Source organism: Furipterus horrens, unplaced genomic scaffold, assembly GCF_987537825.1.
Source record: "Furipterus horrens unplaced genomic scaffold, mFurHor1.1.pri manual_scaffold_17, whole genome shotgun sequence".
In the NCBI taxonomy this organism is placed as follows: Eukaryota; Metazoa; Chordata; class Mammalia; order Chiroptera; family Furipteridae; genus Furipterus; species Furipterus horrens.
Window position 1 is genome coordinate 94,092,371 of NW_028327187.1, and position 25,063 is coordinate 94,117,433.

At 37.9% G+C, this 25,063-nt stretch overlaps 1 protein-coding gene across 2 annotated transcripts in view; it reads right to left on the bottom strand.

Annotated features, from left to right (window-relative positions):
* Nucleotides 1-25,063, bottom strand: part of PRRG1 (proline rich and Gla domain 1) — a 101,955-nt gene that overhangs the window by 12,446 nt on the left and 64,446 nt on the right. For both annotated transcript variants that reach the window (XM_090264355.1, XM_090264354.1), the window contains exon 3: nt 12,100-12,260. In XM_090264355.1, coding sequence (XP_090120481.1) covers nt 12,100-12,260 — 161 coding nt within the window. The remainder of the gene's footprint in view (nt 1-12,099; nt 12,261-25,063) is intronic.

Here is a 25,063-nt window from a genome sequence, read left to right on the forward strand (position 1 = left end):
ATGGACATACTGAATTTACAGCTACATATGGGACAAATTCCTGTGAAAAAACCTAAGAATTACTTGAGCAACCCCTACACATTGTGTGAGAGGAAAAAACAAAAAAACAAAAAACATTGAATCAGGCAGGAGAGGCTGAGATAAGACTTGCCATAGATCCAAACCCAGGTCCAGTGATACCATCCCCCCAATCAGGAAGGAACTCAAAACCATGAGAATCTCCCTGAGGACCAAAGGATTTGAACCCCACATTGGGAAACTCAACTTTTAAGACCTGCTTCAGAGAGATGAGCCCCTAAAACATCTAGCTTTGAAAGCCCATGGGGCTCATGCCTAGGAGACCCACAGGCTATAGCAAATTGAGATATGGTTCTTAAAGGGTTCATGTGAGCAGACTTGCCTAGCACTAGAAACCAACCGAAAGACACCCAGACTTTGTGTGAAAGAGGTTTACTTGCTTATGTTAAAGAATCGGCCTGAGGGGCAGACATTTAACACACATACTGAAATACTCTGGATGATGGAGGACAGCAGTGTCATCTTTGCATTCTTCCTCTGCCTTGTTTTAGCTCACTGGCCTCTGAGATAGGAGCTTGTATCCTCATCAGGCACCTTGGTTTTTACAGCTGTCACCCAGAAGTCACCTGACTCTGGTGGTCAGTAGGGCTTATGCTCATAGGTCCTATGCTCATAGGTCCTATGCTCATAGGTCCCACAGGACTGTAACCAATGACAGAAAATGTTCTTACCTAGCTACCACCCCCAGGGCACAGCAAGATTCTACAGACTGAGGTGCTAAGTCTTGGTGAGAGGCAAATTAGCTTATCTTCATAGCTGCAGCCTGAGGGGCAGACTTCTAATTAAACACATATCTAAGGGCTGACTGTAATCAAGCAGAAGGCAGGAAATTACAAAGAAAGAAGAATTCACTAAAATCAAAAAGAATAGACAATATAAATGAAAGCAAACATAGATTTTTTGACATTAAAAAAAATAAAATGACAGATATCTGGACACAAAGATCAAGAAATAGAGGACTTCCAGCCAAGATGGAGGCATCGGTAGACATGCAGCATCTCCCTCCACATTAAGAAGGAAGAGAACTACCTCAAAACTGGAGACAACCAGAAGCTCCAGAAAATTGAGCTGCGTGGAAGTCCAACAAATGAAGATATAAAGAAGAAATACTCATCCAGACAGGTGGAAGGGACACAGCCAGGGCAGAGAGGATGTGGTGTGGAGGCAGCGGCAATGGCGGGCTGGCAGAATGAGCAGTCACAAATTTTAAAAAGTAGGGAGGGATACCTGGGGAGCGCTCCCAACACCAGACCAGACCATGTGGCTCATGGTTCCAGCGCCAGGGAAAATAAAGCCACATTGCTTCTGACTGTGCAAACCAGTGGGGATTGGGGTGGCCGGAGAAACTGCCGATCTCTCAGCAGAGTCTGTTTAGAGGACTCCCATGGTCCTAGAATGTCTGTAGACCCACCCACTCTGGGAACCACAGCCAGGGCCACCACTAGAGAGGCACCAGTCCCATATAGGAAGCAGGAGAAGTGTCTGGAAAATGAGCAAGTGCCGAGCAACCTGCACTGTTCCCTCTTAGACCCCTCCCCTAAATACAGTGCCACAACAGGGTGAAACAGGTCACTGAACTGAGGAATACCTAAGGCTCTGCCCCTTAAAACGTAACAGGTGTGACAGCTCTATCTAAGATACAGAGGCAAACACAGGAGCCTGTCAAGTTGAGGAGACAGAGAAGTATGGCCCAAAGGGGGGAATGGATCAAGGTTCCAGTGGGAGAAATAAGCAATGAGGAGATAGCCAACCTAACAGATGCAGAGTTCAAAACACTGGTGATAAAGATGCTCACAGACTTGACAGAAATGCTTGAGTATGGCAAACACAGAGGGGAAGACGTGAAGTCTAAGCTAAATGAAACTAAGGAAAATACACATGAAAACAATGATGAAGGGAAGGAAACCGGGGTTAAGATAAATGATTTGGAACATAAGGAAGAAATAAATAGTTAATGAGTACAGAATGAAGAAACAATAATTTTAAAAAACGAGGAGAGGCTAGGAACCTCTGGGACAACTTTAAATGTGCCAACATCTGAATCACAGAAGGCCAGAAGGAGAAGAGGAGGACCAAGAAATTGAAAACTTATGTGAAAAAAATAATGAAGGAAAAATTCCCAAATTTGGTGAAGGAGATAGACATACAAGTCCAGGAAGCACAGAGAGTCTGAAATAAGCTAAACCCAAAGAGGACCACATCAAGACACATCATAATTAAAATGCCAAAGGTGAAAGGTAAAGAGAGAATCTTAAAAGCAGCAAGAGAAAAGCAGAGAGTTACCTACAAAAAGGGTGCCTATAAGACTATCAGCTGATTTCTCAAAAGAAACTTTGCAGGCAAGGAGGGACTGGCAAGAAATATTCAATGTGATGAAAAGCAAGGACCTACAACCAAGATTACTCTATCCGGGAAAGCTATCATTTAGAATGGAAGGGCAGATAAAGTGCTTCCCAGACAAGGTAAAGCTAAAGGAGTTCATCATCACCAAGTCATTACTATAGGAAATGTTAAAGGAATTTATTTAAGAAAAAGTGGATCAAAACTATGAATATTAAAACGACAACAAACTCACAACTATCAACAACACAATCTAAAAAATAAAAACAAAAATAAACCAAGCAAACAACCAGAATAGGAACAGAATCATACGTGTGGGGATTATTTGGAGGGTTATCATCTGGGAGGGGGAAAGGGGAGAAATGGTGCAGGGATTAAGAAGCATAATTGGTTGGTACAAAACATACAGAGGGAAGTTAAGACTAATATAGGAAAGAGTAAAGCCAAAGAACTTACATGCATGACCCACGGACATGAACTAAGGGGGATGGGATTTCTGGAGTGAAGGGGGTTACTGGGTGGAGGGGAGCAAAGGGAAAATAAATTGGGGCAACTGTAACAGCACAGTTAATAAAATATACTTTAAAAAAAGAAATAGAGAAGACGTAAATTACCTCTATCAATGAGAGATAAGACATTACAACAGATCATGAAAAGGGAACAATATTGCCGTGACTGACTTAGACTAATTGTGATTTATCTCAAGCAACTGGGTATATTACAGCTGGACATATTATTACATATTGGGATCTTTCAGCAAGAATGGGATAAAATGGTTTTTATATCAGTAACCAACAGTGTCTGCCACAGTTCTCACCATTAGCAACTTAGAATATATTACTTTAGGCAATTACTTTATTTTCTCCCCAAGAATATTGGTGGTAGGGCAAGCCATAAACAAACTGCAATGAGCTCAGGATTTCTAGGATAATGGAAGTAATACAAGATACGGTAGAGTGAAGAAAGCAAATAGAATGGTATATGCTAGAACAAAGTATCCTTTTGTGGTAAATTGAAGGATACTAAAATCCCTAGTAGATAATTATTTATCTCTGTTTTGTCTAGAGTTTGCCATAAATTTTAATATTTTAAAATAGAAAACAGGAAAGTAGAATGTAACAGCTTTAATGAAAAACTAATATAAGTTCTAGTTTTATGGGGAATTATTATTTTATTAGTTTACCTTATTTTAGTTATTAGTATGTACCTGGATACTTATAATATATAAAAATGTATCTATGTAGAATTGAAAAGTTTCATTAACTTTTCATAGAACTAATTATTTATCAACCTCCTGTACCTCTTCAGACATTACTCTAGAATTATAAGGTAACTTCATCAGTTTATTTAGCCTAAAGGCAGTGCCCCTGAAAATGATTTCACCCTCAAACCAAACAAGTTCAAAATTGTATAGAAGTTCAGGTTGTCACTTATCTGATAATAACAAGAAATGTCAGCCTACCCCTGTATTCCTTCCTAATTGGCCCAATTACATTGGAAGTTCTAATAAGTTTTCTTCTCTTCAAGATATCCTGCCACATCCAAGTGTGTCAGCTACATGGTATGATGCTCTTGAGTACGAGATTAGGAATCAAAAGCAGGAGTTCCAATTCCAGTTGGAAATTGTGCACATCATTGGTCCTTTTGGCACTCACAATATTTGTCTAAAGATGGAAAGGAAATCACCTGCTTTGCTTGCCCCAGTTGGTGGTGTACCAAAGCATTTTAAAACAGTAAAAATAATACAGTTAAGAGTGGGTGAGTTCCAGCACCCTATTTTTCATTTCAATCATAACTGGGCTTGAATAAGTACATTGTGATGTGCCTTTATTAATAAACTAATAAGAACCAGCATAAGAAGTCTAAAAGTAAATTGTTCCATTGTACAACCCCCAGTAAAACTATCACCAGTTAAATCAGGAGGGAACAGTGTTCATTGAAGAGGAAGAGGAGAGGAGGGGAGACTGGGTCTTTTTAGACATGTGACTCATTGTTTATGTGACCTTACACTCTGGCAGTATTGTAATGGAACCCTTGGGATTCTACCAGATGAAGAGGCCACATGTAGGAAAGTTGAAGAACCAAGCCAGTGGTGAAAACTGAAGCCCTCTATACCTGAATGAAATCAAGACATTCTTGGAGGATTCCAGATGCTTGAGCAGCTCCTGCTGATGCCAGGTAGAGCAGAAATAAGCTGTTCTGGCCAACCTTTGTTCAACTTGTAGAATTATAAGCAAATAATTAACTGATTGTTGTCTTAAATCGCTAAGTTTTGTGATATTTTGTTGGAGAAAAAAAAGTGTAAATAGCCCTGGCTGGTGTGGCTCAGTGGATTGAGCAGCAGCCTGCGAACCAAAGGGTCACTGGTTCAGTTCCCAGTCAGGGTACATGCCTGGGTTGCGGGCCAGGTCCCCGGTTGGGGCCGTGTGAGAGGCAACCACACACTGATGTTTCTCTCCCTCTCTTTCTCCTTCTCTTCCCCTCTCTCTAAAAATAAATAAATCTTTTTTTAAAAGAAGGTTCTAAAATAGTTATTACTTTTAAAAATGTTTTGTTATATTTTTACTTTTTTGGTTTTTCTATTACAGTTTTCTCAAGTTTTCCCCGTTGCTCTCCACTGCCCCGTCCCCGACTCCCACAGTCAATCCCTGTCCTGTTGTCATGTCCATGGGTTATTTGAATTAGTTGTTTTTAAAAGATTACTGCTATTTTTATGTTAGTTCAAGATTAAAAGTTCCAAAATGCAATGAATCCTTGTGGGCCCATAAAGAGGAAGAGAGAAAACAATGGTAGAGATCAAAAAATCATTCCAAAACTAGAATATAATATATATACATTGAAGATTTTCACTGTGCCAGGCACTAAGCTAAGTGCACAGCCCCAAACCAAATGCTATAGGTATAATTTCTCTCTTTTAGAAGAGACAGAAATTGAGGCCTAAAAAGGTAAAAATTTTCACAAACAATAGTCAGTAGGTGGCAGTGCTGAGGCACCAATCAAGTTCATCTGCTTCACAAAATAGGATTTTGCCAAGGCATGCTGATAACTATGGCTTTGTGTGTATGTCTGCTGTCTCTACCAGATCTCAAATACCACGAGGAGGGGTCAGCTTATTCATTGCTGCATGTCCTGTGTGTGTCACACAGTAGGTACTCAGCAGATAATATCTGAAACCCGACTGAATTTCTATGAGGTGAAGAAGAGAACTGCAAAGTACAATACATTTTCTTCTACCGTATAACATAATTAGATTTTGGTTCCAAATTAGGTAAAAATTTACAAAAAATCCCCAACACATTATATTGAAAGCAGACTTCTAAATTCATACAGTTCAGATTTAGGGATTATGAACATACATGTGAATAAATCTGTGTGATAAATTTTAGTAAACCAAAGAATAGTTAATAAGTAGTTTAAGAGCTGAAAGAAAATCCCAAAAGCCAATAATTTTTCTTTTACTGCCAGGATTAATCAAGCATTAACTTCAAAGGTGAAACTGTGTGGTTCAATGCTTCTTAACACAGAGCAGATCCTTTTTAACAAATAACAATTATTCTGAACTAGTTCTGAAATAGATCTAAGGATCAAAATGCCATTTCCATTACACTTATGAGACTAAAAGTGCTTGGGCACACCTTATTGTCAGTGGTATGGATTCAGTGGCATAAAGCAAAGTCAGATGATAGGTTTTAAACCATAAATAAGGGAAGGACCCTAACAACAAATAATAAAAAAAATTAAATTAAGTCCACATCTATCAGCTAACTTGAGAACAAGTTTCAAATCACTTCTTCTAATGAATTAAATGTACTCTGAGATATGCCAATTCATTTGATTATTCCTTCATTGCTTCATCAAATATTTACTAATTCCTGTTATGTGCCAGCACTGTTTTATATGCTAAAGACCATTGCAGTAAACAAAACAGACAAGAAGTTATGTTGTCATAGAGTGAACAGTTCTGGAGGGAGAGCAACAATGGACAAATACAACAAACAGATAGATGTCAGATGGTGATAAGCGCTGGAAAGAAAAAGAATTCACAGAAGAAGCAAAGGTTGCAATTTAAGGTAGGATAAATGAGAGAGTGATGGTGGCTTGGATGTAAAGTGGCAACAAGTAGGGAGACTGAGATGTGGCCAGATTGTAAATATATTTTCATGTTAGAACCAACACTATTTGCAAGTGAGGTATGGGATATGAAAAAGGGAAGAATCAGGTATGACAATAAGGTTTAGGACTTTGCAAAGAGATGGATGAACAGTTACCACTTACTGAGATCAGGCTGTGGTAGGAGCAGATTTTGGGGTAAAGCACCTAAGTCTGTCTGTGTTTAGTTTGAGAACCTATTCAATTCAAAGAGTACATGCTTAGTAGGCAGTTAGTCATACAGCTCTGCAGTTCATGGTAGCCCTCCAGGGCATAAATAAATTTGGGGATTATTAGCATCTCAAGTCCTGAGAATAGGAAAACTCACTGGGGAATGAGTATAGATGGAGCAGAATATCAAGAAATGAGGTGGTTGCTGGAGGGGGGTGTGTGATGAGAGTTTTTTCCCTCAAAGGTGTGAGGGTAATGAGAATGAGTCTATAGAAAGGGAAAGATGGTGCTGCAGAGTGCAGAGAACTGCTTGAGCAGTTGCTGAAGGAGTAGTTTCAAAGACTGCCGAAGTACAGCACCCAGACTCTGCAGTCAAGAAAGGATACATAGAAGCATTAACATGCATAAAGGTCAGAGAGGTAAGCATTGAAAACATTGTTCACCTTGAGAGTAGATGATAAAACTAACTCAAGCAATAGAAGAGGCCAGCAAGATAATAAGATACACAATTAACACAAAACCAACAGCCTACAAAATACGTCTGACAATGGATTTGCATATGAAGTACTCTCAAAACTCAATAATAAAAAAAAACAATCCAATTAGAAAATAATGAAAAGAGTAGTTGCCAGAGGCGGGAGGTGGGAGATGGGCAAAATGGGTAAAGGGAGTAAAAAGGTAAAAATGATTACTAGGATTACTGGGGTGATCACAATGTAAGGTATAAAAATGTCAAATCACTACATATAGCGTACACCTGAAACTAATATAACCAATATAAGATTGCATATCAACTATACTTAAATAAAAAATAAATTTTAAAAAGGTACAAACTTTTAGTTACAAAATAAACAAGTCACGGGGATGTAATGTACAGCACAGTAATGGTGACTAGAGTTAATAAATATTACATTGCATATTTGAAAGTTGCCAAGAAAGATTTTAAAAGCTTTCATCACACACACAAAAAAATTGTAACTGTGTGGTGATGAATGTTAACTAAACTTACTGAGGTAATAATTTTTTAATATATAGATATCAAATCATTATGTTGTACACCTAAAACTAGTACAATGCTGTAATATAATGCTGTAGTTATATCACAGTTTTAAAAATGTAAAAAAGAAAATAAGCAAAAGACACTAAAGCAGATTTCATAAAAGATGGTTTACAAATACCAAATAAGCACATGAAAAGTTGTTCAACATCATTAGCCATTAAGGAAATGGAAATTAAAACCACAATATGATATGCCTACTCACCTACCAGAATGACTAAAATAAAACATAGTAACAACACTAAGTGCTGGCGAGTATGCAGAGAAACTGGATCACTCAAATACTGTTGGAGGGAATGTAAAATGGTAATTCGTAAAATGACTAATTAGTTTGTCAGTATCCTAAAGAACTACACATATATTTAACATACAACCCAACGATTGTACTACTAGGGATTTACCCCAGGGAAATAAAAACTTGTGTTCACACAAAAACCTGTATCTAAATATTTATAGCAACTTCATTTGTAATAGCCCAAAACTGAAAATTACCCAGATGTCCCTCAAGGAGTGAATGGTCAACAAACTGTGGTATATCCATACCACAGAATACTAGTCAGCAATAAAAAAGAATGAACTACTGATACACACAACAACTTGGGTGAATCTCAAGAGCAAAATTCTGAGTGTAAAAAGCCAATATCAAAAGGTTCTATATTATATGATTCCATTTTTGTAACATTCCAGCAATGATAGAATTATAGAGGTAAGGGAACAGATTAGTGATTATCAGAGGTTAGGGATGGTGGGTGGGGGATAGGGGGATGTGACTATTAAGGAAGAATTTTGTGCTAATGAAAGAATTCTTCATCTTTACTAATTGTGGTGATTATAGTATCTACATGTGTGATACAATGACATGGAAGTGTACACACAGAGTGTACTAATGTCAGTTTCCTGGTTTTAATAATGTGCTATAATTATGTAAGTTTTAACCATTGGCTTGTCCTGGCTGGTTTTGGCTCAGTGGATTGAGCGTCGGCCTGCGAGCTAAGTGTCGCTGGTTCGATCTTCCAGTCAGGGCACATCAGAGAAGGAAAACTCTGACTCCAAAAAACCTCCGCTGCCTTGCGGCATACCTCTTTTCAGGGGAAAGGCTAAGGGAGTAAACCCCGACAGAAAATCCGGAGCCGGAGTCCCTAAGGCGGTTTGACGTTGTAGTCAACACCGGCAACTCCTGCGGCGCTCCTGAAGCCAAGCTGTATTGACTCCGTCTTTCCCTTGGACCCTTCAGCTGAGAAGAGAGGGGGGGTCTGCTGCATGGGCAACAGCAGACCCTCCATATCACCCTGCCCAGGCTCTGTAGCTTCAGCTTCACTGGAGAGGACACTCCAGCGTCATCGCAAGATGTCGATTCAACACGGGAGGAGACAGATACCGTGTCACTCCTGAGTCGGACTGCACAGCCATTCTCGGCGGTGCAGATAGACTCTTAAGAAGCTACACCATCGTCTCTCGAGACGGACGGCTGCCGACGACGACGACGACAAGAACCATTGGCGGGAACTGGGTGAAGGTTACAAGGGGACTCTACATTATCTTTGAAAATTTCTGTGAATCTATCTCTCAAAATAAAAAGTTTAATAGAAGGAATAAATGGTAATGGGAAAATACAATAAAATTTAAAAATGAAAAAAACGTTTTAAATACATAATGCATCCTTGAAAGTATAACTTAGACTATGGGATTTCTTAGGACTCAAGTCAGAATAAATATATGGTTCTTTAATTTAAAAAATCAATAACCTAGTACATAAGTGTTCATAGCAGCTTTATTTGTAATAGCCCCAAATTGGCCATTACAAATTGGAACAATCCCAGTGTCCACAGACATATAATGATATACTACCCAGCAATAAAAATGAATGAACTGTTGGAACATGTAATATGGATGCATTTGAACGTAGATACGCTGAATGAATGAATGAAGTCAGACAAAAGAGTACGTAATGTATACAAAGTGTATACCTTTATAGAAAGTCTAGAAGATATAAACCAATCTACAATGACAGAAATCAATTAATCATTGTCTGGGGGGTGCTATTTGTGGAGAGAGGTGAGAAGAGGCAATTATATGGGGCAAGAAGGAACTTTAGGGGATGATGAATTTGTTTACTCTCCTGACTGTGGTGATAGTTTTATGGGTGCATATATATTTATGTCAAAATTTATCAAATTGTGTCATGAAACATGTATGGTTAATGGTATGTCAATTATAATTAAGATTTTAAAAATCAGCTTACACAAATAATAACTAGTTAAAATACATCATGGAAAAGAACACCCCATTTACAACAGCAACAGAGCCAATACTTAAGAACCAACCTAAGAAATGCACAAAACCTTGAGCTCTTAAACCTAGAGCTCTTTCCTCTTACTCGTAGGTCCTTCTCTATCAAGAGATCAAACCCCCTTTCTTTAAAATTTCTGCAATAAAAGTTTACTCCTGTAATAAAATTTTATATCCCCCCAGCACATGTGACATCCCTTGTGCAGCACCTAGTGTTATTTACATGGTGCATAGGAATGAATCTTTACATATTGGATACATCTAGTAATGTAATTTACAACTGCATTGCAGTTGTATAGAAATTGTACCTTTGGCTTGTGCTTTCCCATCCCTGCTCTCCTTGAATACCACATGGATTAGAGTAAAGACAGGTGAAGAGGACTGTTCTCACAGTAGAAAGAGGAGTTTAGGTATGTCTTTTCTTTGGTAGGAAGACTAAAATGTTTTAAAGTAGTGTCAGCATCTATTAGCTTACTCCACACTTTCTCTCTGATTAGGCAGAGTAAGGGAATGATGTTATCTATAACTTCCCCTGAAAAAATTTTATGTGAAACAAATGCATTCCCTTGCTAAGATGACAAATCTCAGTTCAGCAGAGTCCTATGGAAGCAGACTGCAAAGACAGACCAACACACACGGATGTGAAGCCAGCCCTCCTACCTATATAGAATTTTTAGTTAGATGCCACTTTCAGAGTTATTCACAGGAGTAATTTTTAATTGCTAGCAGTACACACCATTTGGGAATACAGATTTCAAACAAACATCAAAAAAGGTAAGCAAATCTGGGTCAAAGGGCAGTTCCATTTTTAGTTTTTTGAGGAAACTCCGTACTGTTTTCCATAGTGGCTCCACCAGTCTGCATTCCCACCAAAACTGCACTAGGGTTACTTTTTCTTCACATCCTCGCCAGCACTTGTTTGTTGATTTGCTGATGACCGCCATTCTGACTGGTGCAAAATGGTATCTAATTGTGGTTTTAATTTACATCTCTGATGGCTAGTGATGTTGAGCATCCTTTCATATGACTATGGGCCCTCTGGATGTACTCCTTGGAGAAGTGTCTGTTCAGGTCCTTTGTCCATTTTTTAATTGGATTATTTGTCTTCCTGGTGTTGCGTCAGATGAGTTCTTTATATATTTTGGAGATCAAACCCTTTTCTGATGTATCATTGGCAGATATGTTCCCCTTTCATTTTGATAATGGTTTCATTGGCTGTGTAGAAGCTTTTTAATTTGATGTAGTCCCATTTATTTATTCTTTCCTTTATTTCCCTTGCCCTAGGAGATATATCAGCAAACATATTGCTACATGGGATATCTGAAATTTTCCTATGTTTTCCTCTAGGACTTTTATGGTGTCACAACTTATATTTAAGTCTTTTATCCATTTTGAGTTTATTCTTATGTATGGTGTTAAGTTCTGCTGGGAATATACCCTAAGAATTCTGAATCATCAAGTCAAAAGAACTTATGCACCCCTATGTTCATAGCAGCGCTATTTACAATAGCAAAGTACTGGAAACAGCCTAAGTGCCCATCAGTAAATGAGTGGATCAAAAAGCTGTGGTACATTTATACAACAGAATACTATGCAGCAGAAAGAATGAACTCCTACCTTTTGTGACAGAATGGTTGGAACTAAATATTATACTAAGTGAAATAAGACAGTTGGTAAAAGACAAATAGTATGATCTCACCTATAAGTGGAATATGATGAACAAAAAAAAAAAGAAGAAGCAAAATAGAACCAGAGGCATGGAAACATGGAACAAACTGACAGTGGGAGGAGAGAGGGATAATGGTGGAAAGAAGGGGAAGGGTCTAGTCAAAGGACATGTATGAATGACCCATGGACATGGATAATGGGGTGGGGATTGACTGTTGGGGGTGGGGGGTGAGGGCTCGTCAGAGGAAGCAAAGGGGGAAAAATTGGGACAACTGTAATAGAATAAAATTTTTTAAAAAATGTAGGTAAATCTGTGAAAAAAAAATTAAAACAGCCAATATACTTACAGTTTTTTCATTGTTTTCAAAAGCTTCTCTTGCTTCTTCAAATGTGCAGACTTCTTCTTTGCATTCACGTTCAATGTTGCCCTGTCTTATTTCTTCAAAAAATCCATTAGCTCTTGGGTAGCGTTTTAGTACTGAGTTGGCTTTTTCTCCAACAAGGAAAACTAGGAAGAGATACAATAATAAGCATAAAATTGTAATAAAAAACATGTGGAAACAATATACAAGATGAAAACTGTTAAGATACTCTAAAAAACAGCCAAATTCCTAAACCTCTTTCTGTGAGTCAGCAATGAAGTAACATTTCCATTTAGCTCCAAACCACCATATCTGCCATGTTCCTCATCCTGCGAGTATGTCCTTTCAGGAGTAGTTGCCCTGCACAGGAATGGTGACATAATTAACTATGTTATATTCAGACTTGAGCACATTCCTGCCAACCATGGGTGTTTAAATATAGTAACAGTGATACCACCACTTATTCCTATTATTATAAGTGAATACCCCCAGGCACCATGCTGTTAGCAAGTAGATCAAAATCCAGTCTCTAGACCATCAGTCTTTGTCCCTAATTACCAAGTAAAACTCCAATTGACCTAATAATATAAATCCAGAGGACCCTTACTTTTATGAAAGATGTGACAAAACAATATCAAGAAATTAAGATATATTTGGCCATAATTCATTCCAAGAAACACTAATAATAATTTGGTTCTAAATCCACTTAAGTTAAATATATTGTGACACTTGAATATATTCAAGCCTATTTCACTGTCCTTCAGAAAAAGAAAATTCTGTGCAACTTACAGAAGCATTTCATATAAACATTCAAAATGCTCATTTATGATACCCAATAAAATAAATAAGGCAAGAGTTATATACACAGTTATGGGGAATTATTTTTATTTTACAGAGAGATTAAACTATACTTCAATTACATTTTTCTTTTTTTTAACTTCTATTTTTTTAATTTATTTTTATTGTTTTCCTATTACACTTGTCCCAATTTTTCCCCCATTGCTCCACCCACAACCCACCCCTTCTCCCAAAGTCACTCTCTACCTCATTGTCCATGTTCGTGGGTCATTTATACTATTTCCTTGACTAAACCCTTCTCCAACTTAACCCCCTTCTTACCCTCCCCTCTTGTAACTGTTAGTCTGTTCCTTGTTTACATGCCTATGTTTCAATTTTGCTCATTTGTGTTGTTCGTTAGTTTCCTGTATTAGGTGACATCATATGGTATGTCTTTCTCTGCCTGGCTTATTTCACTAAGCATAATTCTCTCTAGTTCCATCCATGTTGTTGCAAATGGCAAGAGTTCCTTCTTTCTTTCTGCTGCATAGTATTCCATTGTGTAAATGTACCACAGTTTTTGATTCACTCATTTACTGATGGGCACTTAGGCTGTTTCCAGTACTTTGCTATTGTAAATAGCGCTGCTATGAACATAGGGGTGCATACGTTCTTTTGAATTGGGGTTTCAGGATTCTTCGGGTATAATCCTATCAATGGAATTGCTGGTTCAAAAGGCAGTTCCATTTTTAGTTTTTGGAGGAAATTCCATACTGTTTTCCATTGTGGCCGCACAGGTCTGCATTCCCACAAACAGTGCACCAGGGTTCCCATTTCTCCACATCCTCGCCAGCATTTGTTGTTTGTTGATTTGTTGATGATGGCCATTCTGACTGGTGTAAAGTGGTATCTCATTGTGGTTTTTATTTGCATCTCTCTGATGATATGCCTATGCACTCTCTGTGTATCCTCCTTGGAGAACTGTTTGTTCAGGCCCTTTGCCCATTTTTTAATTGGGCTGTCTGTCTTCTTGGTGTTGAGAGGTGTAAGTTCTTTATTTATTTTGGAGATCAATTCCTTGTCTGAGGTATCATTGGCAAATATGTTTTCCCATATAGTTGGTTCCCTCTTCATCTTGCTGATATTTTATTTTGCTGAGCAGAAACTTTTTAGTTTGATGTAGTCCCATTTGTTTATTCTTTCCTTTATTTCCCTTGCCTTAGGAGATGTATCCATGAAAATATTGTTACGTGGGATATCTGAGATTTTCCTGCCTATGTTTTCCTTTAGGACTTTTTATGTTGTCACAGGTTACATTTAAGTCTTTGATCCATCTTGAGTTTACTCTGGTGTTTGGTATAAGTTGGTGGTCTAGTTTCATCCTTTTGCACGTCCCTGTCCAGTTCTCCCAGCACCATTTGCTGAAGAGGCTCTTCTCACTCCATTTTATGTTGCTTCCCCCTTTGTCAAATATTAGTTGACCATACAGACCTGGGTTTATTTCTGGGCTCTCTATTCTGTTCCATTGATCTCTATATCTGTTATTATGCCAGTACCAGGCTATTTTGATTACAGTGGCTTTGTAGTACAGTTTGATGTCAGGTATTGTGATTCCTCCTACTGTGTTCTTCTGTCTCAAGATTGCTGTGGCTATTTGGGGTCTTTTTTGGTTCCATATAAATTTTGAAGTATTTGTTCTAGGTCTGTTAAATATGCACTGGTATATATTTTTAAAACAATTATTTATTTATTTATTTATTTATTTATTTATTTATTTATTTATTTATTTATTTATTTGTAGAGAGAGGGGAAAGGAGAAAGAGAGGGAGAGAAACATCAATGTGCGGTTGCCTCTCACGTGCCCCCAACTGGGGACCTGACATGCAACCTAGTCATGTGTCCTGACTGGGAATTGAACCAGCGACACTTGGTTCACAGGCCGACGCTCAATCCACTGAGCCACAGCAGCGAGGGTTTTGCATTGGTATTTTAATAGGGATTGCATTGAATCTGTAAGTTGCTTTGGGTAGTATTGACATTTTAATGATGTTGATTCTTCCCATCCATGAACATGGTATTTGCTTCCTTTTATTTGTATCTTTCTTAATTTCTTTCTTCAGTGTTCTGTAGCTTTCCAAGTACAGGTCTTTTATCTCTTTGGTTAAGTTTATTCCTAGGTACTTTATTTTTCTTGCTGCTATAGTAAATGGGATTTTTTTCCTAGTTTCTATCTCTGATTTTTTAATGTTGGTATACAGAAATGCCTTCAATTTCTGAATATTGACTTTGTACCTGCTATTTTGCCAAATTCAATTATTAGGTCAAGTAGATTTTTAGCGGAGTCTATAGGGTTTTCTATGTACACTTATCATGTTATCTGCAAATAATGACAGTTTTACTTCCTTTTTTCCAATTTGGATGCCTTTTGTTTCTTTTTCTTGTCCAATTGCTGTGGCGAGAACCTCCAACACTATGTTGAATAGGAGTGGAGAAAGTGGACATCCTTGTCTTGTTCCTGATCTCATGGGGAATGCTTTTAGTTTTTGTCCATTGAGTATGATGTTGGCTTCAGGTTTCTTGTATATGGCCTTTATTATATTGAGGTATGCTCTCTCTATTCTGATATTGCTGAGTTTTTCATCATAAATGGGTATTGTACTTTATCAAATGCTTTTTCAACATCTATTGATATGATATTTTGATTTGTCTTTCATTTTGCTTATGTGCTGTATTACATTTATTGATTTGTGAATATTAAACCACCCTTGTATCCCAGGGATTAATCCCACTTGATCGTGGTGTATGACCTTTTTAATATGTTTCTGGATCCAGTTAGCCAATATTTTGTTGAGAATTTTAACATCTATGTTCATCAGCGATATTGGCCTGTAGTTTTCTTTCTTTGCTGTGTCTTGACCTGATTTTGGAATTAGGGTCATGCTGGCTTCATAGAAGGAGTTTGGCAGCCTACCTTCTTCTTGGATTTTTTGGAGTAGTTTGAGAAGGGTAGGTGTTGGTTCTTCCCTAAATGTTTTGTAAAATTTGCCTGTGAAGCCATCCGGTCTAGGGCTTTTGTGTGCTGGGAGTTTTTTGATGAGTGTTTCAATTTTACTCTTTGTTATCGGTCTGTTCAGGCTTTTGCTTTTTCTTCATTCAGTTTTAGAAGATTACATGTTTCTAGAAATTTGTCGATTTCATCTAGGTTGTCAAGTTTCTTGCAATACATTGTTTGTAGTAATTTCTTACAATCCTTTGTAATTCTGTGATATCAGCTGTGATTTCTCCTCTTTCATTTCTAATTTTGTTTATTTGGGTCCTCTGTCTTTTCTTCTTGATGAGCCTGGCTAAAGGCTTGTCAATTTTGTTTATCTTTTCAAAGAACCAGCTCCTACTTTTGTTGATCTTTTGAATTCTTTGTTTAGTCTCTATGTCATTTAATTCTGCTCTGATCTTGATGATTTCCTTCCTTCTTCTTGCCCTAGGCTTTGTTTGTTGTTGCTGTTCTAGTTCTTGTAGCTGTAAGGTTATATTTTTTATTTGAGATTCTTCTATCCTTTTCAGGTAGGCCTGTATTGCTATGAAATTTTCCTCTCAGGACTGCTTTTCCTGTGTCCCATAGGTTTTGGGCTGTTGTGTGTTCATTATCATTATTTTGCAGAAACTTCTTGACTTCTTCCTTGATATTGTTAACCCATTCATTATTTAATATCATGTTATTCATTCTCCATGCATTTGAATGTCTTTGAATTTTTTCCTTGAGGTTGATTTCTAGTTTCAAGGCATTGTGATCTGAGAAGATTCTTGGTATAGTTTCAATTTTCTTGAATTTGTTGAGGCTTGTTTTGTTTCCTACCATGTGGTCTATCTTTGAAAATGTCCCATGTGCATTTGAAAAGAACGTATATTTTGCTTCTTTGGGGTGAAAAGTTTATATATATCAAATAAGTCCATTTGATGTAGAGTGTTGTTCAATGCCTCAATATCCTCGGTGTTTCTTTGCTTCAGAGATTCATCCATAGTTGACAATGGGGTGTTAATGTCCCATTCTATGAGTGTGTTGCTGTTGATATCCTTCTTGTATTCTTCCAATATTTTCCTTATATATTTGGGTGTTCCTATGTTGGGTGCATATATGTTTACCAGGGTTATATCTTCTTGATAGATTGTTCCCTTAAGTATTATGAAATGTCTTTGTCTCTTTTTATGGCCTTTGCTATGAAATCTGTTTTGTCTTATATAAGTATTGCTAAGCCATCTTTTTGTTTCATGTCCATTTGCTTGGAATACTTTATTCCATCCCTTCACTTTCAGTCTGTGTAAATCTTTTGTTTTGAGGTGTGTCTCTTGTAGACAGCATATATGTGGGTCATGTTTTTGTATCCATTCCACTACCCTATGTCTTTTGATTGGAGCATTCAATCCATTTACATTTAAGGTTAGTATTGACAGGTAGTTATTCATTTCCCTTAGTACCTGTGTTCCTCTCCCTCTCTCTTTTTCTTTTTTTTTTATTCCCCAGGGCTTTACAGCAACTTTATTGAAGAGAGTGAGAAAAAATAAAGCAGTAGAAACAAGAGGAAAACTCCAGGTCCACCTCAAAGGACCTATTAGAGCAAAGAAGAAAAAGTGAAGCTTCCTAGTTGTTCAAAAAAGTTTGTAGAAATTTCTTTCTCTTCTTCTTTTTCCTAAAGCATTCCCTTTAGCATCTCTGGCAATGCTGGTTTGGTGGAGATGTATTCTTTTAGTCTTCCTTGGTCTGGGAAACTCCTTATTTCACCTTCCATTTTGAAAGAGAGCCGTGCTTGGTAGAGTAGTCTTGGTTGTAGGCCTTTGTTTTTCATTGCTTGAAATATTTTTTGCCATTCCATTCTAGCTTGTAGTGTTTCTGTTGAGAAATCAGTTGATAGTCTTATTGGAGCTTCCTTGTGTGTTATTTGCTATTTTTCTCTTGCTGCCTTTAGAATTCTCTCTTTGTCTTTGAAAGTTGCCATTTTAATTATGATGTGCCTGGAGTGGGCCTTTTTGTGTTCTTCTTCAATGGGACCCTCTGTGCTTCCTGGACTTGCATGATTTTTTTCTCTCATCAAGTTAGGAAAATTTTCTGTCATTACTTTTCTATCCCATGCTCCTCTTCTTCTCCTTCTTGTATCCCTATGATAAGGATATTTTTTCATTTCATGTTGTCCTGCAGTTCTCGTAAACCGTCTTCATTCTTTTTCAGCCTTTTTTTCATTTTGTTGCATTGTCTTGGAATTTTTTTCTACATTGTTCTCTAACTCACTGATCCGATCCTCTGCTTCATTTAGCCTGCTTTTGATTGCTTCTACTGTGTTCTTCAGTTCAGAAATTACATTCTTCATTTCTTCCTGGTTCTTATTGATAGTTTCTATGTGCCTTTTTATGCTGCTGTAGTTATCAGTAAGTTCCTTGTAGCTTCCTTGGAGTTCCCCTGGAGTTTGTTGTAGTTTTCTTTGAGTTTGTTGAGTTCATTGAACTTCTTCATTACTATTGTTTTAAATCATGTTTGATAGGTTGCTTTCCTCTATTTCATCTACCCCTCCTTCTGGGAATTCCTCCTTTTCTTTTGGTGGGGTGTTGTTTCTATTTGGTGGGATGTTATTCCACCTCCCCATTTTGGGTGGTTGGTGTTGTTTATTTCTGCTTCTTAGATTGATCTGTTTTTATTTTCTGCCTTTGTGGTGTGACCTTCTTGTAGACAGTTGTTAAGCTGCTGCCTCCAGCTGATGACACTTAGCAGAGTCATCTGCTTAAGGAATTTCTCCCGTAGCACTGGGGATGATTCTATACTGGGATCTAGCCTGCTGCTCTCCTAGCTCTTTCTCCAGAGCTAGTGCCAAAAACTTTTTACAAAGTGCCTCATCCAGGGGTGAGTGCACTCCCTTGTGCAGGCCCGGGGTGGGTTGACCGGTTGCGGACCAGGGCGGGCAGGTCCAGGGCTCTTCTGCGCAGCAGTGGGTGGACTGGTTGCGCGCCTGTTGGTGTGGGCCTGGGCACCTCTGTGCACAGGTAGGCAAGTTGGTTGCGCGCCTGGGCAGGCGGACTGGGGCACTTCTCTGTGCGTGCTCGCACGACGCAGGGAGAGGGTTGGGGAGTGGACGAGTGCGCTTCTGTGCCTGCGTTCCTCAAGAATCTTGCCCCATCCCAGCCTCTCCTCCCATGTCCACAAAAAAACAATCAAAATAGAAATACAAGAAAGAAAAACACATTCACACACACACACACAAAAGTACGCTGTTGCTTGCCTCTCAGCGCCAGATGCCACCTGGCCCACTCCTGGCTCTGCCAGTGGGCAGAGCCTCGCTCCCTCGCTCTCCTCCTGACTCCTCTCATGGGAAACCTAGGGTCACTAAAAAATCTTTGTGCACTGTCAGCTGCAGCTCACAGAGCCAAGCCAGTCAGAAGTCCCGTCTCATCCACTTCTACTCTGCTATCCTCACCAGACAGGTCGCTCCGAGATGGTCTTCTTTGATTCCGCAGCACCAAGGCTCAACTCCTGGCAGTATCCAGGTGTTAACTGAGATCCCTGTCCACAATTAGCCTAAACTACAGACAGGTCTTGGGAGCAAGAAAGCGCAGCCTCCCCTCACTCTTCCACCATCTTCCGGATTCCGAATTACATTTTTCTAAATGACATGCTTCTTTGCAGAGATAAATACAATGCTACTAGAAATTAATCTCCACTAATGCAAAGAAATAAGAAAAGTTCCTAATCTGATAGACTTCTGACATGGGCTAAGGCACATTACAGATGCTTCAAGATGTTTTAAAAGCACACTAACAGCTGCAGGAGGGGAGAGAGGGGTCCGAATGTAAGAAGGTGAAGAGATTAACCAAACAGCATTTATGCACAACTCATGGACTCAGACATCAATAGGCAATTGACTTAGGGAGGGGAGAAGGCGGGGCTGGGTGGAGGTGGGGAAAGGGAGAAAAAGCAGGAACAACTGTACTAGCATAAAAAATTTAAAAAAGTAAAAGTAAAAATATATATTTTCCAGTAAATTCATTTTGAAGTAAATGAAAAACAGTAAATGCTCTTTTAAAAATGGCGACATTAGCAATGAATTTAAGGTTTACCTCAATATAGAGTTGTGTCTTTCACTTTGTACTAGCTATGGATTTATTACTGAGTATTCCTTAAAGTATCAAAATTGGTACCAGCTAGATGTCACCTATACTAGGTTAAAAATTATGGCCTTCCATTAAGTGTTTCCTTCCTTCTGTACCTCAGAGAGGTAACCATCTATAAAAATGAATGATAGAGTGATAAAGTATCATTAGAAGAACTTTTAAAAAATAAAAATTATTGTAAGTGCTATCAAGGAAACTAAAATCATGCTATTGAGTTGAAGAATACCAGTGGACTTTTCTAGCAGTGCTCCTTACAGTTTAGCAACATCATAAATCCCTAGAGACTTATTATCACAAAGATTGCTGGGCCCACCTCCCAGAGTTTCTGATTCCATAAGTCTGGGTGGGGCCAACAAGTTGCATTTCTAGTTAAGTCCCCAGGTAATACTGGTGGTGCTGGTACTACTACCATGGTTTGAGAACCACTACCTGGGAGCCTGGCTGGGTAACTAAGCTGGTTAGTGTGTAGTCCCAATAGCCCAAGGTTGCAGGTTTTATCTCTGGTTAGGGCACATACAAGAATCAACTAATGAATGCATAAATAAGTGGAACAACAAATCCATGTCTCTCTCTATCTCTGTCTCTTTGTCTCTGTCTCTCTCTCATCAATTAAAAAAAAAACAAAACATGGAGAACCACTATCCACAAGTGAGTTCCTCAGAAAACTAGTTCTGAGGAAAGTGTTTAGAGACTGCTGGGATTAACATATTTAAAAAGATATTTAACTGTATGAGTTTTGGGGCCCCTGATATATATATTTAATATATATTTGTAAATCTCCAGAAAAGGAACCTGACACATGCATTTGTCATATTTGACTATAGCACCCTTTTTTGTGGGACATTCCACTGCATTGACAAATACCTAGCCATTGGTTTTATTTATGCCCTCTACAATGACGTCTCCTCTATATAACAAGGCGAACAAATACATAAAGACAGATTCTTCTATTTTCCAGGATAAACATGTCTAGTTCCTTCATCTATTTGTCATATAAAATGTATAAGAGTCTCTGTGTCAGCTTTAATCTCATAAAATACTGTGTCCTACACTGAGTGCAATACTCTAAGTGTGGTCTGACAAGTGCAGAATGGATCAGGACTATCTGCTTCTTTATTATAAAACACAACAGATATGTTAATGCAGTCTAAGATATCCCTGGCTTTGGGGACAGTTTTCTTGAAGATAAACCAAACAATAATGAATTTTGCATTTTTAAGAAAAAAAAAAAAAGAAATTATCCTAAGAGAAAATCATTTTCTTCTATGCTATCTACATGGAAAAGAGGAATCAAGGAATGTAGCTAATTCTTTTTAAAAATATATATATTATTTTATTGTCATTCAGTTACAGTTGTCCCAATTTACCCTCATTCCCACTCTCCCCTGCCCTGCTCACTCCCCAGGTTAGGCCACTAAACAGTAATGTAGCAGGACACAGATCTTCTAATCCCAGCCTAATCAAATTACCAAGAGCATTCCACAGACACCTTTGGTGTATTTCTTATACTGAGAGGTAAGGTAATATAATAATGAGAACCCTCCTTAGAATAAGCTGGCAAGTAGATTTTATCTCTCTTGCCAAATCTGGTCAATTAGAAGATACTACCTGGAGTAAGAATCTGACCAGTAGGAAAGATATTGTTATAGATTACTTATATCTGCCATATTATAGGGAACAAGAAGTTGTGGCAGGGTACTTACCAGTCCTCATCAAAGTAATTTGTAAATCTAATGGGTGATAATAGAATTAGGGTATTTTTAATGTGGAAACAAAATAAAGGGGAAAGTGGCAGCTTGGACCTATAGAATAAGATTAGATTATCTCTTTCTAAAACACTAGGCAATTTCCATGATGCAAGAGCTTGTGTTCAGACTTCTAAAATTAAAGCAGTGATGTTTGAAACGGAAGTTCATCACTTCCCTCTGCTTCCTTTTCATAAAATTGTATGAACCATGCGCATCAGAGTTTACATGATGTGAAAAGTAATACACAGAATGTGAATGTACTTTGAGAACACAACACTGAGGTGTTATTCAAAAATATGGACTTTTCTCATTAAAGGAAATAAAGACAAACTGAACTTTTCTTCAGATAGCTAGCAAACATCCTTACTAAAGAAAATATTTAAAATCTAAGACTGATACACATACATACACCAACAAGATAAATATATTTACTCCAAAAATATTACTACTTTTTCATAGTTTCAAAATAAATATCTGTCACCTATGTGGTCTCTTCAGAACAAAAGATATAGATTTAAAAAATGGGTTCTCAAGGGACTCCCTAAATTACTCCTTAAAGCAAACTATGCAGTTGTATAATATACTTTTTAATGAATTGTAGGATACTAAAACTCATATTTTAATGACAAAAAGTTTTAGCCAAGTGAAATCATGTCCATACATTTGCTGAAAAACAGCAGATGATAAGGTCTAAAAATTAACAGCTGACTTGGAAAAACCTCTAATCCAATTATCTAATTAGTTTTCTCACCCTGGGTCTTATTTCAATAAAGGAGTCACTATTTAAATTTGCACAGGTTTACATTTTTCTTTTAAGTGAAAAACATTCTTCCTTAAGACATATTTACTGAGCACAGACTATGTACAATGAGATCATGACTAGTCACAAAGATGAATAGCAGATGGCCTCTGCCCTCAAGGTTCTTCAGTGCAAGAGACAATGAACATAAAGAACACACTAAGAGCTCTACTGCAAGACTGAACCTGGTGGATGCTTTCTGAGGTCAAAAGGCAGGCATATTTCTACTGGATGTATGTTTGCAGTTGGGGGAGGGATCTGGGGAAGGACCCCTCAAAAGTGTATTTGAGCTGGCCTTTTAAAGATTGGCAGGAATGGGATGAGGAAAGATATCCTAGGAAAACAAAACAGTATGAAGACTTGGAAATTAATAAAGCAAGGCATATAAATGAGGAACAGTGAGCGGGTCAGTAGAGCCAGAGTACAAGATTCAAAATAGAAAGAGTACGAAATTAAACTGGAAACAGGTCAATAGCCATGTCATAGAGGCACTTAATGTTAGGTAGGGTAAGATATTTAAATAAATATTTATTAAGATATTTGATAGCATTCAAGATTTTAGACCAATTCTTCAGGGAGGATAACCTAGAAAACTATTTTATATATTAATATATAGTTTTTACCTCATCCTACCCCAAAATGGAGGGGGAAAGGCCAAGTAAAAGGCTACTTACAATAGCTCAGATTAGGAAATAATGAGATCATGTGCTAGAATGGTGGCAATATGAATCGACAGGAAGGGACAAACATGAAAGATGGAGATATTGGGTGACTTCTTTGGCTACTACACCCACCATGCAACTTATTCCTCAGTCAAACCAAATCTTACCATTCTCCAAATAGGTTCTTTACTGCTCCCATAATTTTGTACCTAATATTTCCTCTGTCGAGTGAACTCCTATTCCATTGAGATGTAACATCCTCTAAACACCTGCCCCAGAGTCTACTCTCCATTTTATTAGACCTGCTCTAGGCTCTCAGTGTTTACACATACTTAAATTATAGCAATTAATTAAACTGTATTACTATTTTTGGTATGCCTATTAGCTCCCACCTCAAGACTAAGCTTCTTGAAGGCAGGGCCCATGTATTATTAATATTTTGATCCAATCTCTGTCTTTCATAACACTTAGTAAAGAACTTGGTACAGAACAGATTCAGTAAGTATGACATAAATGAAAAGACAGAATGGGAGAAACTTGAAGACTGAGTGACCAGAAGCTGGGAAGTCATGGACCATGCCTCTAATTATGAAACAGAACCACAAACTTACTATATGATTGTGAAATAAATACATTGACAGTAGAGTTTCTAGTGAGACAACACTTGAATATCCTATTTTTAGCAAAACAAACTACCTTTTGAAACTTGTAGAATATTTCTATTTGTGCTCCCCTTAGAGCAGACATTTTCTATTCTGTAAGAACCATTTAATTTTCCCTAATAGTTGTATAGAGGTACACTAGCTGAACACCTACTGTTCTGGGAAGAGGACATAACCAGATACTTTTCTGTTTAGCAAGGAACTGTCACATTGATCCCTAAAGTGTACACCAAGACCCCTCTCCCCCAGGGTGTTGTAGCAAATTAATAGAGAATGAGCAGGATCTTTTACTTTTTTGAAGGAAATGCAACAATACTCAGTATCTGTTGGACACCACACAAACTACTAAGTTAAGGTAGCTCGTAGTGTGAAAGAAAAACAGTAAAATGGAGTTGATACTGTTAAGAGAGCAATCTAAAATGGAGCCAGGAGGCCTCAGGGAAACTAAGTTAACTCACCCCCTTTTCCAGTGAAACTGAACTTTTAAACTGTGCTTAAACCAAACAGCAACAGCCTGATACAGTTCCTGGGACTAGCTTTACCTCACTAAACTCTCTATTAAAAAACAAATTTTTCACCTAGTAATAGACATAAGGAATTAATCATGTATAGCATAGTGTAAGTCTGCTTGCCAGTACAAATCACAGCTCTTTCAAAGCAACTTATGTAATCGTTTAGAAAGCACCCCTTTTTCTGGCTTCATAAACTGTCTCTTTCCTCCTCAGAACACAGTTGGGGTTTCTACCCAAAACAGTGCTTCCTGGATAGCACTTCCTTAAAAAGACCCCCAAATAAAGCTTTTCTTTGCCTTGCAATTCTTGATTAAAATTGATTGACAAGTTTCATCATTAGATAATTCTACATTCATTTCCTTTGTGAAGCTAGATTTTTGGCTGTGGTTTTTAAAAAGTGCTGTGTAAAAAATCAATGTGGAATAGGAAGTGAAGGTGGAATCCTTTGTATCCATTATCCTCCACTATCCAACCTGATCCCAAGGTTTGAGTTGTGCAGTGCCCCTCAGGCACACATATCCTATCAGTAAGTAACTGAATGGGCTCTTTAAGGTTGAGATAAAAATATTGCTTTCTTACAATGTATGCATATTGCTTTTCAAACAGCTACTAAGCTGTCAGGATATAAATACTTATT